A 16,708-nucleotide genomic window follows, 5' to 3' on the forward strand; every position below is an offset into this window, starting at 1 on the left:
ACAAACCTGAGACTTAATATAGAAGTGTATTAAATGTGTACTACTAAAAGAAAGATCTAAAGGAGTACTATATAAAACTGGTGGCAAAATTTTCAATCTGCTGCTTGAAAACTGGCTTTTTTTGCCCCCTAGAACTTACATGCCCCACGCATCACTGTGCTCTGTTAGATACATGGCTATAAAATCGCGAAAATGGAGGCTTTTCTGGTAGCAAAAGGGTTAAGTGCTTTTTGCTTTACCAGTTTCAAATTACAATGAGAAGCCTCTTCTTTCCCAGCAGGGTTGTGCTTACATTACTCTTTAGATCTCCCTTGAAGAGGGCTGGTATATTTGTGCCTGCTGGAGGTGGAATTAACAGTAAGAAGGAGAAAGGGATTGAATGGACTTACAGGAAGGTTTTCAAGGAAATTCAGGGAAACACATTTACTTGAATAGTACAACCTTGAGTCTTATTTTACACCAAGACGACACAAAAGATGTTAAAGTTATCACCAAGCTGCCGGACAAATATATATCCCAACACCAAGGTGCAGATCAGCATAGATCTGTGATTCAGAAGTCAGCATTTGTCTTGGAAAGAACTCAAGGGTTGAGAAGAACTCAAGAACAAGTGAAGATAACTTTGGAAATACAGTTTATCAGAAGATCAACTCTCCTTAATTCAAATACCAAAGGCCTGATTATCATAAATTCTTATAGGAATGCATAGGTCATCTGATCAAATCATACTAGCCATCTTCTACACCAATGCAGCAAAAACTCTTAACAACTGTGGCTAATTGGAAATCTGAGTTTCAGCTTTCTTAGGAATAACTACTCTTCATATATTCTAAAATATTTAAAATAAGGCAGGAAAGTCAGTGAAGATGTTGTGTCCAGAGATGTCACTGTCATGAAGAATAGGTAAATTTGTTTTTTCAGCTACTGGGAAACTGTATCTCCTAGGAACTTTTTTTTTTTTAAGGAGAACAAGAAGGACTAAAAATACCAACTTTTGCTTTTGGACAAAAATGCATCTGACTGTATTTTTACTTAGGGGTATTGTGGGTTTCCTCTGGAGCTGCTGGGTTCTAATGGGTTGTGCAAAAGGAGGTCTGGGAGACAATCATGTTCACTCCAGTTTTATTTATAGAAGACTACGGAACCATGAAAGACGGGAAATACAGAGGGAAATTCTCTCTATCTTAGGTTTGCCTCACAGACCCAGACCATTTTCACCTGGAAAACAAGCTTCCTCTGCACCTCTCTTTATGCTGGACCTGTACAATGCTATGGCCAACGAAGAAAATCCTGAGGAGCTGGAATACTCAGTGAGGGCTTCCCTGTCAGGGGAGACCAGAACAGCAAGGAAGGGGTACCCAGCCTCTCCCAATGGCTATCCCCGTCGCATCCAGTTATCTCGAGCAGCTCCCCTGACCACGCAGAGCCCCCCTCTAGCCAGCCTACACGATACCAACTTTCTGAATGATGCTGACATGGTCATGAGCTTTGTCAATTTAGGTATGTTGTTCGTTTATTTGTTAATCTATGTTATTACAAAGTGGAAGTTTTCCTAATAGTAAAGTAGTTGCCTGGTAGGTGGTCATGTTTACATAAAGTCATTTTCTATAACTCTCCTCTCCAGCTTCTGTTTTTCTCCTTTCACTGATGCAGTGTTAAGATTTTGTCTTAGCAACAAAGTTATACACACACACACACACACACACACACATGCATGTATATATACATAAAATATTTTTAATATAAAAAGCTAAGATTAAACACAGTTTGGGTAGATTTTTTATTTTTTAGATCTTGTTGAAATTTCAAACTTGCTTAAATGTATGGATAAACAGGCAGTCTGAAAAAAAGAGAATTTATGAGGATAGCTAAGCTATGTGTAATAATAATAATTAATAATAATAATACAGAAATAAGCCTTTACAGATGGGAAAGTAGAAGTGACATTCTGAACCATATTTTTGTTAAGTATATGTTTATGTGCCACTTAAAACCACTTAAAAACCCTCATTTAAGGGAGACAACTACTGTGAAAATATTGATGTGAAATTAACAAAGATCAAATAATATTGTAAAAGATTAGTAGCAAAGATGGTCAGGGAGAGATTTTGAAATTCTGTGAAAAATATTTTGGAGCAGAAGTTTCAATCTAACATTTCTTAACTGTAATGATGAAGATATATCATACCTATTCGATTTTTTTCAGAAGCTAAGTAAATGTAAAACATGTTATTGCAGTCTTTACCTATACAAAATTTTCCTTTTTATATTTAAAGCAACAATTACTTGAAAAGTTCTCTATTTAGCATTAAGTAACTTTAAAAGTATGCTTTGCTCAATGCTGGTATTTTCATCATAGTTTTTAAATACTGATAATATCCAGTGGAAAATTTGTACCTAATAGTTCATCTCACAATAATATTAAAGAGTTACCAATTTAAAATATTTCAAGGGCTTTAATTTTCCTTAAACACTTAATAGAGACTGAAAAAAAAATTTACTACCTTCAGACATTCAAAAAATAACACAATATATTTATTTTAAGACAAACTTGTGTCAACAAATTTAATCACTTTGAAGGATGGAGAACATTTTAATATAGGTATTTTTAAAACTTTAAAAAATGCAATCTGCTTTGACTTAAAATTGACATGTTTTATTACATACTTAATTAAAACTTCCTCATATACTAACTCAAAATATCATTGAAAAGTCAAAAAGCAAAAAGTCCTAAAAACACATGGATGCTTCTATAACATGTGTTGCTTAATATGCTCTACTCGTTTGCTCTTAAGCAATCTTAGCATGAAGGATAAGGTGCTTAATAAATCATGTGTCATGTTACTAGAGACAAAGCTTTCATTATTAAATTTTAGGACGTCATCATTGGTTGCCCTAATCAGGTGTCATGGATGCCTTTTTATCTGCACATAATTAACAGGTTTCAGCTGGAACTTTCAAGCCATTAAAATACAGCATAATTCTCAATTACTTTAATACCTTTTTCCTACTATAAGTGGCATGCAAATGTGATGCATGGTGTATTTTTTTTTGTAGCAATTTCTAAGGCGTTATTCAAAAATTTAAAGTAGTTTCAATATTTTAATAGAAAAATTCCAATCTAGCATGATTACATGTTCATAAAATAAATCACTGAAAAAATTCAGTTCAGGTCACCTAAAAACAGACAGGGAAGAATGTGTTATGTACTTTAAAAAAACAACAGCTCAATATGAATGTGTCCTAATAATGCATTTATTATAATTGAATATTTTGATCATTCACAGAAGTGTATTTGTTTTTTTAGAAAGGAATTAAGTATGATTTTTGAACCTGTGTGACATTACTATTTATAAATCTACATAGAATAAGAAAGTGAAAAGCAATAATAAACCATTTTATTCAGTGATTTCTAGGACCATTTTTATCATTAAAGAATACTTATATTTTTAAACCAAAGTTTTGGTTATATTGTTTGGATTATAACAACAAAGCAGTTTATTAACTATAACATAATATATAATTATTCATTTTACCCTGGAAAAACAATATTGTATATAAGCTGAAGAATATATTTTTTATCATGCCTAAACTGCTGAGTAGCAATTTATCCTCTATAATAAACCATATTCTTTTCTTTATTTAATGATTCCAAACTAAATGTCTCACATGATGTTACTGACAAGTTGATTCTAGCAATAAGTGCATTTTTTCTCATAGTCTATGAGGAAAACTGAGCCACAGTTTTTATTATTATCCTTAAACCATGTATTCTAATATATCCAAAGCTTACAACCAATCACTGCTTAGTAAAAGGCTTTAACTTCCATAGTTCTTCCATAATGAAATAGGTCAAAGCATACTTAGAAAAGGTAAAAGTGTTATGTCATTATTAACTGTGCTAAGTCAGTGATTCTTAATATAACATTCATTAATAAATATTATCTGCAACTTCTTTCATGTTCTTATATGACTCAAGAGGATTTTTATTTATTTATTTTTTTAGTCTCTTAAAATATATGTATATAATGAGGACTAAGCAAATGCTCAAATTAACAATAGGCAAGGGATTTGTATTGAGGAAGTCACCTGGATATTTAAATATGTGATAAGAATCTGTAGACATTTCCCATAGTAAGTTGAATTATATAAAAAGGATCTAGTAGCATCCTTTTTATTAATGTTTGCATGTGTCATTTTCAAGTCAAATATTATAGTTTCTACAATTATCTTGTCATTTAGAAAGACATTTTTTTCCAACATAAGTTTGGTTCAAGAACAGTTAAACCTGATTCAGAATCTGAATCAGGTTTAACAAAATATTTTTAAAATTTCAAGTGATGTTTATGTTCAGAAGTGAAAAACAGATTAGACTTTAGTAAAAGGAAAAATAAAATGTGAATAAATTGCCTTAAGGCCAATGTAAACAACTAAATATGAAACCAAACACATTATTTTGACCTTTAAATTATCTTTAGTTATCTGTTCACTTTTAAGAAACAAATATTGATTTGTTCTTAGAGAAAAGTTCCACTCTATTGTATTCCTTATGCTTAGGCCAAATCTGTCAGCCTTAGAGTATCTAATTTTAAATGTTGACTTCTCTGCTTTGTCCCTAAACTGTTGAATATCAGTGAAATTTTTGCTTAGTCTGTAGCATTTTTTTTGTAACATAAGTATCTTTCTAGTAAACTTTTTTTTCTTTAACCATCCCTTGTTAAAAAATGCTAAAGGTTAGTTTATATATCAGATACCTATGCAAAAGAAAAGAATAATTAGGTAATTGATTTTAATATTTAAGTATATCTCCTGTTTACATAAAGAAAAACATGTAGTGCATTTCTAAGATCTTTTAGTCAGAAACTAATTGTTTTTGGTTATTTGGTGATAATCAAAATGACATAACATTGTACAAGTTTTAGAAGAAATTACAAAAACCAGTGAATACAGGGAATTTACTTTTATCTTCTTTGTCTACATGTATTTCTCTGATAAAGAAGAACTTTGGGTTTATAATGACTTTTGGTAAGTTGGCTTAGAATCAATTACTTCTTAGATATAATTCAAACATATATTTATTCTCAATCATGAAAGTATATAACGGTGCTTAAATTTTTTCCTGTTTTTTAAGAACATACACACCATGTTGAGACATGAAACAGAAAAAAATGCTTTCAAAACTTTAAATTAAACCCTGTATCCTTGTTTCCCCAAAACATTAAACTCTGAGTACTGGAAGAAAAAAAATGCTTATGTCTTCAGCTGACAGATTTGAAAGACATCATTGATATTTATTGCTGTTTTTGGCTGACTCAAGTGCCCTGTGGAGAGGAATTTATATACAGATCTACCTAAAGATGCCTACCCATATAGCCTCTCCAACAGGGTTATGAACACTTGTATAACATAAACACACCCATAAACACATGGAAGATAATTTTTTTTTTGAGGATGTGTGTGATGGGATGATGGGAGGAAAGATGATCTGAAATCATTATAGTACGTGTTCACAGGCCATGCTCGGAATAACAACTGCTAATATTGGGTAAAACAATCATTCTTTAAAACCTTAACTATCTAAGAGATAAGACACTGCTGTGGGGGGAGATCTTTTTCTCTTTTCTTCAATAACCCTTGGCTTGCATGAATGCGATCCAAGACTTTCTGCTTCTCCTTTCAAGCTGTTATCACTGACTGATGAGCATAGCTGCAGAGATGGTTACAGGCGTAATTGAATTGAAAGTTTTCTTGCATGTTTTAATGGTCATTCACAAATAGCCAGTTTTAAAAGTTGGAGAAGATGGTACAGCTGGAAATAGGAATGTCGGATAACATGCCCTCACCCATCATCTGCGGTTCCCACCCCTTCAATCTGCCGTTTTTCCAGCATCGCCTCCCCCTCCCCTCACCCACGCTCCCCTCACATTGTTTTGGCCTTTCCTCTTTTGGCTTGCGTTCTCTGCAGCCCCAGGCTTCCTTGGCACCCCTCTCCTAACTGCCCCCTGCCCTTCCCGGGGTCCGCCTTTGGTCCTGGTTTCTTCACAGCTGGAAGCTTAGATTAGCTGAAAATCAATTAGTTACAGCTTGATCATTCAGGTATAGACTCCTGGTTATATGTGCCCATCGCGGCCCCCGCCCAGGAGGAGAAAAGCTCCCCAGGGCACTGGAGCTGGGGGCTGCTGCCCTCCCCTCTAGTTGTTCCTGCGCCGTCCCATTCATCTTTGCCTCTTCGCCTCTCCCTGAGGATCCCACTGACAGGATTTAATTGTTTTTGCCTTTGCTATTTTATAACATAGTTAAAATTTAAAAGGGGACATTTAAGGGAAAGTAAAAAAAAAAAAAAAAGGAACAACCCACTGTTGAACAAAAATGACACTAACCAAAAATGCATGCTCTGTTTCTAAAACGCTTTTGCTTGTATTATTTTTATTTAATACTCATGCCGCGTCTATGAGGAGATTATTGCCTTTTTTAAAATCGAGGTGACATGAAGAGAGAGGATAAAGAGATCGTGAGTAACAGTTGGAGGCAGAGAACAATGAGGATGAGACAGAGAAAGACATAAAGTATTTTTTTAAAGCCCTTGAAAGAAAGAAAATGAATGAACTGAGTCATTAGAGGCTCATCTCCGGCCGGTGCAGGTGGGGCTGTACTGGGAAATCCTCAGGCCACCTCACACTGACTGACACAGCAGCTAATTCAACATCCCAACCACATCAGCTCCCGGGGAAAACCCTTTCATCCTTCCCCCCTAAAATACCGAGTGGGGAGAAAGGAGGGGGACTCTGTGTGTACAAGGAGCACACAGATGGGTTACTCACATTTACAGTCATAAATAATGTAGTAGCTCAGCTTGAACAAACCACAGGTTGAAGGAAGAGGCTTCCTTGACGCACAGAGAGGGGCTAAGATCAGAGGAGCCACTGAACGGGGTTGGAGCAAAACAATGAATCCTTGTTCTAAGTAATATTTATGAGCGCGGCTTTGCACCTTAGGTTCATATTTTATTGGCTGGGCTGTGGGGTTTCCCCATTTGCTCATCTCTTAAAATAATACCTTGGGCTAAGGTATCCTTTAAAATACTCCAGTCAGTCCTGACAACTGGCTCATTTATTTGGGGCAGGGAGGGATCTGTTGTGATTTTGATGTTAGATTGGGGTGGTTAAGATCCAGTTGTGGAAATTAAAGTTATGACAGTTGGATTCAAAATAATAGTGGGAGTATTCACCTGCTCGTTTGGGAGGCGTTTATAAGAATCCACATATCCAAGTAGTGACACCTAACTTGTATGAATTTTGTCTAAACAGTTGTGGCAAACTGTAATCTAAAAGAGGTAGAAACAAAATCTATTATAGTATATGGTGTTTAAAATAAGGGGAAAAATCATTTCTAGATTAATAAGAAGCATCTTCAGTAGTTTTGGAAGAAAGGAAAACAAAAACACGCCCCCTTAACCAAAAAGGGTGCATGTCCTCTACTTGGAAGGCAGTGAATTACATAGTCATCACATAAGACATAGAAACTGAGACCTTGTATAATTTTAAATAGTTTGACCAGTATAGAAATAGAACTAGAATATGTGCTAGTTTATAATTTCTGAAATGATGAAGATGCCTGTCTTCATAACAATGTATCCTTTCATTTTCTTTTCATAAACCATAGAGTATCAGTGCAAATAAACTATTTCAGAAATAAATTAATTAAATTATCTCTTGGATCTTGTGTTTATTTAACTTCTTTCTGGAAGTAAGTAGCAACTTTTTTTGTTCTTGTTGTGTAACAGTTTCCTGGAATTTTTAGGAATAAAGAAAGTAATTTTAAAAAGTACAGACTAACAGATGTAAATCTCATTTAGATTTTTATTTAGGATGATGAGACATGTCAAAATGAAAAGATTTATTGACATTTACAAACCCTTACAGCTATTCTTGCTGTTGTGACCTAAGAAATTCAATATTATTTATTATGCACTGATTTTTCTGCCCCTTATGTAACTTTGTGATTAGCCTTCCTATAGAGGTGACAGTCATTTCCAGAGTCTTAATTTCATGGCATATTACTGCTTAGATGGATTTAAGGCTTAATTACGGATTAAACCTAGTTGCTTTCTTTTCTGTGCTTCCATCACAGAAGCAGAGTAGCATAGAAGAAGCCAGAAAGCCTGAATCGGAATCCCATATTCTACACTTTCTAGCAGTGTGACCTTGGGCAAGTTACTTAAATTCTCTCTGAGCCTCTGCTTCCTTATATAAAAAGTGCTGATAAAATAACATCTTCACTGAATGTGGAGGGGATTAAGTGAGTTACTATGCATACAATTTTAAGAACAGTATTTGGAACCTCAGTAAATCTTCCTTGTTATTGGAGTTACATTTGTATCTAACATCTGTACCAGTTTGCAGTTGTGGCTAAATAATTTGTGGAGCCCAATGCAAAATGAAAATATGGGGCCCCTTGTTCAAAAATTATCAAGAATTCCAAGATGGTGGCAGCAGAATGTTAGACCCAGCTTTGGGCCCTAGTGAGTGCAGGGCCCTTTGCAACAGCACACACCCGTGAAACCCGTGAAACCAGCCCTGCGCATTTGAGTGCGTGTTGTGATGGCAGGAACCACATCCTATTCATCCTTTTTTATCCTCAGTGGTGTATCAGGGTTCCCGAAGGCAAGAGACCGCATTCACAAATGGAATCATTTGAGGAGAGTTTAAATGATGTTAAAAGGCCTATAATGTGAGCAGGCATTTTAGCAAACAGGATAATATGGCATAGAACCCGGGGCCTCTGGGGAGCCTTTCCTCCCTATTCCTGGGCAGAGAGCAGAAACGGTTACCATAAAACTCAGAGGAAGGTGTCCTGATAAGAAAGGTGGCCTGTGTGAGCCAGGTGCCAAGCAGCCAACCCCTAGATTCTCAGCAGGGAGGAAGACCGAGAATAAGTACCCTGACTATACGTTTCTGTCATGTTTCCATCAGCTGATCCTCATGGGAAGCCAAAGGGCCATGGAGCCCTCTGGTGCCACTCATGAAGGTTGGAGAGCGGAGGAGACCGGAGTGGAGGGCCGGCCTTGAGGCGCGATGGAGGGCATCTGGTGCAAGCAGATAAACGATTATTAGGGTCAGGATAAACGATTATTGGGGTCAACATGAGTTCTCGAATCACTTCGGTTTCACTGCAAGTTACCAATGCATACATTAACCTTTGTCCTGGTTAATTTATTTAAAAAGTCAAGATAGAATCAGAATTTAGTGTGAGAGTCAATTACTTCATGCCCTGGTGAAGTGACAAAAATAGGCTTGGCATGATGAAGAAAAATCTCAAATTGTATGTCGATCAGTCATTTCATGTGATATATTGAAACGATTTTAGATCAAACTGCGTTTGGAAACTAAAAACAAAAACCCAGAGAGAAGTAGCACTTTCAGATCACAACACAAACAGTAGACTGCAACTGCCAGTATGAAAAGTCAGTATGGAAAGCACGGAGCATACCCTAATATAAAGAGCAATATATGTTTTCAATCTTTAGGCCTATTTATTCTCAATCCTATGTCATTCCTCCTGAAATGACCCATGGCTGTGTGTTAAAGGTTTTTCAGCTCTAAGTGGAAACATATGATATTCTCCACAGTTAATGTTGCAGGCAGGAATAATGTTAGGAGGTAAATCGGGATTATTGTTTTTCTTCTTTGCCACCTTTACTGTCCTCTGGCAGAGTTCCTGTGACTCGCAGAGCAGAATTTAGTGGAGGAGCAGGTATGTCTGCTATTTAGCTCTCATAAATAACCAACTGCAAAGCCTCCAGGCCAGAGCTGGCCCCCCTGCCCTTTAATCACAGACAAGCATTGAATAGAACAGCTCCTTTCCAGAATAGTCTGTGTTCGCCTTCGAAGCCACTAAAGGTGGTAATTTAACCTGATTTTACTTCTATAATTATCAAAAGCAGAGGAAGAGAGGGTTCAGCTGAGCCTATGGGTAGGCTCCTCTCCAAATAACTTTGATGCAGGCATTGAAGACTTACTTAGTGGGGAAGCAGTAAAGGCCATCAGTTAAGTAGGCTTTGTGCTTAGTTTTTGCTTCGAGGGAGGAGGGACTACTTGGTTCCCTCACTGTGCCAGTAGGGTGAAGTGTAAGGGCTTTTGGGGTCAGACTGGTCTGATGCCAGCTTTGCATGAACAGCTGCATATCCTCAAGCAAACTATTTCACTTCACTGGAACCGTTTCCTTATCTCTCAAGTGACAATCATAATGCAGAATTGTACTTAAGACTTGAGAAGGTAAGGTTGTAGGCCTTGAGTCCACATGAGAAAAGAACTCAGTGAGTGGTCCCTACTGCCACCACAATTGCTACTCCTACTCGGGTGGAGTCTGTGGCATTCTAACGTTGGGGGGGCTACACCCAGTCCACCGGACTGTGGGACATCATGCATACGGCTTTTCCTTTATTCCCCCGTCCCCGAAAATAATGAACCCTTGAATTTCATTGGCTACCGCCTTCCAGTTGCACTGTCGATGGATTGTATTCCCTCACGAGGATGTCCTGGAAGAGGTCAGGCCAAGGCAGACCCATGACTGTAGGGCTTCCCTTTAGCACCCAAAGGCAACATTTTCTGTGACGTGCTGTGGAAAGCTGCTTTTCATATTACCTTTGGTCAGATTCCTAGAATGAACCCATGGTTTTCTTTAGTTCCAGATATTACCTGTTCCATTTCCTTGCTTGTTATGGAGAAGGGGAAACTGATTGCTGGCCAAAGTAATAATATACAATTAGAAAATATTTGGTTGTGAAGACATGGGCACTTTCTAAAAGGCCTTTTGAAAGAAGGGGAAAAAAAAACCTTGAAGAGTTTTAGTGCTTATTTTCATAGGCCACCTTATTTTTTTAGTTTTAATTTTTTTAAAAGTTGATTCATGATGAAAATCTCTGTGAATAAGGTCCTGAAGTCTAAATAGGAAAGTCACCCTGTTCAAATACTCATGCAACCTTGGAGCTTTTTGTATTGCATGCCTCAAATTATGTTTGAGGATATGATGATCTTCTGATTTGCAGCCATTCTCATGACTATGAGCATCATTATTTTAATTTTAGTTCTATTTGATACCATTCAGTTTTAAGTATTTTGACTTTCCTAGGCTGTTTGGGCAGGCACATTGTTTAGATGATAGATCTTTTTACTAATTTTCTTGAATTGCTTCCTGTTATAATATTTTGAAGCAGGGTGGGAATTTATGGGTTTGATTCAAAAATTTACACAAAGACCATACATGAACTGTGGACATCTGCTTAGAGTATCCACACTGTCAAGTCCTCACACTGACTTTTGGTATTTCCTAATATATTGAGTTGGAAAATATGGGTTTATTGGTTTGCATTATCTGATAAAATGCTGAAAGATGTCATTAGGATGATCTTTGCTAAATTTTTAATCGTGGTGAGTCAAGTTATAAATGTGGATTCCAACTACATATATTGACATATTCAAATCAATATTTAAGATTTTTCTTTTCTATACTACCATGTCAAAACATTTATCAGTTTACAGCTATTCATTTCAAGAAAGAGTTTACCAGAATTAAGTGAACTCTTTATCTTTTTTGTGTGTATATGGATGCATTTAAAGTATATGACATTGTCAGATATATATATGTAATTTTAAATCATAGCATAATTGTAGTAGTAATTAAAGCAACAATAACAGCAATAAATATAATTCCTGTGCCAATAACTGGAACTAAGAGATTTGCAGGCATTATTTCAATTCATCTGCACCTCAATTGTATGGCTAAAATATCTTTCTATTCTCATTTTATTGATCTGAAAACTGAGGTTTATCAGAGGCTAAATAACTGGTCCATCTGGCTGCAGGATTTTTTGTTCTTTACCACTACTCTGTAGCTTGGTAACCCACTTAAACACTATGAAAAACAGTTCAACTTTTAACAGCAGTAGCAACAACAGTTTATACTTTTTCAAAGCATATTTATGTTCATTATATAGTTTCATCTCCATTACTACAGTGTATAGCACTCAAAGCAGTCGGATACCATCCTACAGCATGCATCCGTGGAAACCTGAGTTCTGAAAGGTCATTCATTCAGTCATTTGACAAATGTAAGCTGATTACCTGCTGTTGGGCCAGGCACTGTGCAAACACCTCTTTTACTGCGCCAGGATCACCGGGCAAGAAGAGCCAGGTCTAGGCTCTGAATCCTTAATTTTTGTGCCAGGAGTGTTTGGCTCAGTGTCACATTCTTTAAAGAAATCACACAAAAATCCTAGCAGCAACTGAAATTAAAAGCCCTACAAAACATCATCTAAGATAATTAAACTGCTGCACATATAGAAAATATTTCTCAGACCTTAATCCCCTTAAAGTTAAAAAAAAAGCCTGTTACCAGCAAACCTTTGAGTGCAGGAGGCATAGAGCAAAGGTAGAACTAAGATGCAGGAAACTGAAGGGGCTCTTGTCAGAAACCTGCTTATGTAGCTGAAGGGCCTTATTAACAGGGGGGCTCCAGTGGTTGTAAAGGGAATACATTTAAAAAAAGGTTTACATTTTACACTGGATGCTTACTGTACATCCAGAGCAGATGTTTGCCTCAAACACTTGTTACTTCTTTGTGTTGTATTCAGGAAATAAGGGTAAGAGGTCATACAATTTTTCAAATTCAGTGTTTGATCTATCAAAACAAACCTTACTTTACTCCCCCAGTTGTGTGCTAACAAGGTTGTGTTCAGTGTTTACTTTGTTACTATGCACACCAAACATGATGTGGGTTCAGGTTATAATCAATCAATGGAGACACATTATATACTGTGGGAAATAATAAAAAAATTCCAACAATTAGTATGAAGAGCTCTTTGAAATATTGCTTTCAGTCTACTCTGGATGGGACATTAGGCAATTATGACGTCAAGTTGATTCTTGAGAAAAATTTACCAATGTTTTGTGACTGTTTTACTCCTTAACAACAATGACTGTGATTCTGAAACAAATATTGCAACAAAATGCTGATCTAAGTCTAGTGGTACATAATCAGTTACTGTTATTTGCCTATCAATTCATAACAACAGAACGCCAGATTGTTAAAATGAAACAAAGTAGAATTTAAGACTTACAATGATTTCTGCTCTACTGGAAATTCACTGTCTTCCACAGCTGGTATGTATGAAGTCTAAGACAGGGTGCTAATAGCAATTCAGGTGCTATCTTTTAATTCTCACAAAGTGACCCTATTTTACAGATGAGAAAAGTGAGATCCAGAGATGTTAAGTCATTTGTCCGAAGTCCTACATCTTGTAAAAGGAGGAACTGGATTCAAAGTCCAAGCCATTCACTGCTATACAGGGTTGTAAATGTTATTGGGAAGGCTGTCATTGGGACATGGTTTGAACTCTTTGTAAAGTTCTATATATTTTCCAACATTTTGTGTACTGGATTTTGAATATTTCACTGCATTAGTAATGCTTTATATAACAGAGTTTCCCAAGAGACTCATCCCGGAGTTGGGCCTTCTGAACCAGGGTGCTGTGGCCTTTTAAAGGAGGCAAATACTCATACTCCTAAGGCAGAGGGAAAGAAGCACTTTGCAGACACCAATGGTACTACTGGCCTTTATGTCATGCAACCTAACTGGTCAGTAATGAGGGATGGAAAGGGTATCTGGGTCGATTCTCACCTTTAGAAGGACAGACTTGGAGTGAACAGGAGCAACACTTGGCAAAATAGAAGAGGCCGGATTATTCAAGTTGCAAATGGTAAAAGGCCTGTAAAGCAGTGGTTGGAGATTGGAACAAACTAATAGTTCATTTGGATGCTGAAAAACCCAACCTGCTGCCTGGTGTAGAAGGCCACACAGCAGGGATGTGCTGTAACTAAGTATAAACCTTTGCCTCGGCTTCTCTGACCCAAACCTGGATTGGCCAGTGAATCTCAGGAAAACCGACTCTCGTAGAAACTTGGACTGCAGGCCATCTACAACCTATAATTTAGGAAATGCCTGCTTCTGTAGATTGAAACTCTGCAAGATAGCCTCTGCTTTATCCAGTTGAAGTCTCCTCCGTGTTCTAACAATGAGCACTGCACATCTAATACACATCTCTTGACTTATAGCAGCTACAGTGCTAATCTTTTGCATATGTAAAGTGAGTTCCTTTCACAGAGCTCATTCTTTGACCTTATATAACAGAAGCTAGATGTATTATTTCTGTACCTAGCTTATGAATTAAAGAATAAGGTTTATTACTTTTTGTTCAAAAGAAAATGTCTGGGGGATGACAACATTTCTCAAAGCAAATTACTAAAGTACTTGAGGACAATTTGGTGTTCGCTCACCTCAGCTCTTAGTACCAAGCAAGAGAAATCAAATGAGGAATTGTAAAGAGCAGGTATCATCGTTAATATGTCAACTTTTAGCTGAACTCCTGAGGACTAACCTGCTTTGAAAAGCAAGCCAAACGGTAGCTGTGGGGTAAAGATGAACATTTAGAATATCACCTGCTGCTTTTTAAAAATTCTGCCTTCTTTTTCTATCTTCTTCCCTTTATCCAACCACTCCTACCCAATCTTCCCACAGTCCAGTTGTAATATATGGAAAAATGTAAACAAACTCAATATCTGACTTCTAATTATTTAGGCTGAGATGTACTAAGGAAGTGAGATGATACAGTTACTGTTTATGAATAGGCCAAAAATCTTATTTAATTTTAATTCAACTTCATTGTCATATAATAACTAAAACACATGCTGCATCATAATCATTTAAATCTCTGGGGCACTTTCAATGATTTACTCTTTTTAATCAGATTTCTTTGTCTGTGTTTCCTGAAGTGTATTTTGAAAGCATTTCTGTGTCCTTTTAAGAGGTGTTATCTGAAATTTTGCAGTCACATAAATTTGAACATGCTGAGAAACAGTAATTAAATAGCCTTTGATATTTTCAAGATGAGATTTCTCAGTGTCTTTATTATACTGATGAGCATCGTGAATCTCTGCAAGTAGGATATAGGTTATATGGCTTCTTATACACATTGGATTCTGGAATTCTCCCAACAGAGCACCATGGATGCCTAGTGTTATGTGAAATCCACTCTGAGCATTCTTCCTTGTAGAAATACTCTTTTATGGGAGTCTTTTTTGAAATATGGCAGGCAGAGCATTATGATAATCTAATCTGTTGACACTGTGGTCACTTTACATCCAGAATTAAAAAGATGCAGGGAAAAGGTTTTAATTCCATTATCTCTAACCAACCATTGCTGATATTTTTATATATGTCCTCCCATAATTTTCAAACATATCCTTTTCTAGAGGTAAGCAATGTTTATGCAGTGTTATACCTTAGTTTATTCTTGAATTTTAGTATATGAGTTTTCTCATTTGTCCATTTGCTCCGTAGGATCACTTTCTCTTTGTATTGAAATACAGTTGAAATATAATATTATTTCAGTATGCAACATAGTGATTTTACAGTTATCTAGATTATTAAATGCTCACCCTAACTAGTGTCAACATAGAAAGATATTACAGTATTATTGACAATATTCTCTGTGCTGTACTTTCATCTCCATGACCAATTTATATTACATTTGAGATTTTGTGCATCTTTATTCCCTTCACCTACTTTACTCACTCATCCCACCCCCATCCCCATGGAAATCAGCAGTCTCTTCTCTGTGTCTGTGAGTTTATTTCTGTTTTCTTCATTTTTTCCTTTTTTTAGATTCCATATATTAGTAAAATCATATAGTATTTGTCTTTCTCTGCCTGGCTTATTTCACGGAGCATAATACTCTCTAGGTTCATCTATGTTGTTGCAAATGGCAAGATTTCTTTCATTTTTATGGCTAAATAATATTCCATCGTATATATGTGCCATGTCATCTTTATCAATTCATCTATTGATGGGCACTCTGGTTGCTTCCACACCTTGGCTATTGTAAATAATGTGGCAGTAAACATAGGAATGCATATATCTTTTCTAAGCAGGTTTTTGTTTTCTTCATGTATATTCCCATAAGAGGAATTGCTGGGTTGTATGGTATTTCTATTTTTAGTTTTTTGAGAAGCCTGCATGCTGCTCTCCACAATGGCTGCACCAATTTATATTCCCGCCAACAGTACAAGAGGGTTCCCTTTTTTCCACATCCTTACCAACACTTGTTATTTCTTGTCTTTTGGATAGTGGCCATTCTGACTGGTGTGAGGTAATATTTAATTGTGGCTTTGATTTGCTTTTCTCTGATGATTAGTGATGCACATTTTTAATGACAACATTTGAGCTGGATAATTCATCACTTACATAAACATTCTTCATTGTTGGCCATGCAATTTTTCCAGTTTTTACTATCATAAAAACTCTAGATATCTTTATACATAAGTGTTTGTAAACATATCTGACAATTTCTGGTCATTTCCTTAGAATATGTCCTTAGAAAATGAATTATTAAATGAAATACATGATTATTTTTTTTAATCTCCTGAAAAATATTACTAAATTGCTTTGCAGTAAATTTGTTTCAATTTCTATTTACACCAACAGTAAATGCTAGCACTATTGTATCAGACTGTATCCTAAATTAAATGATATATTTACATTCTTAATAATCTGAACCACATCTTTTTTTAAATTTGTACTTTTTCCTGAGATTGATTTTTTTATACCTGTATTGGCCATTTAATTTCTTTTTGGGAACTTTTCTTCATTTTTC

General features: G+C 36.1%; 1 protein-coding gene across 2 annotated transcripts in view; it reads left to right on the forward strand.

The window, feature by feature from the left end:
- Positions 1 to 208: 208 nt before the first annotated feature.
- BMP5 (bone morphogenetic protein 5) overlaps positions 209 to 16,708 on the forward strand; it is a 111,676-nt gene continuing 95,176 nt past the window's right edge. Inside the window, exon 1 of one of the 2 annotated variants that reach the window (XM_036916319.2) lies at positions 209 to 1,500. In XM_036916319.2, coding sequence (XP_036772214.1) covers positions 1,011 to 1,500 — 490 coding nt within the window. In that variant the 5' untranslated portion in view covers positions 209 to 1,010. The remainder of the gene's footprint in view (positions 1,501 to 16,708) is intronic. The other variant, XM_036916318.2, reaches the window with a different exon arrangement.

Source organism: Manis pentadactyla, chromosome 16 (assembly GCF_030020395.1).
Source record: "Manis pentadactyla isolate mManPen7 chromosome 16, mManPen7.hap1, whole genome shotgun sequence".
In the NCBI taxonomy this organism is placed as follows: domain Eukaryota; kingdom Metazoa; phylum Chordata; class Mammalia; order Pholidota; family Manidae; genus Manis; species Manis pentadactyla.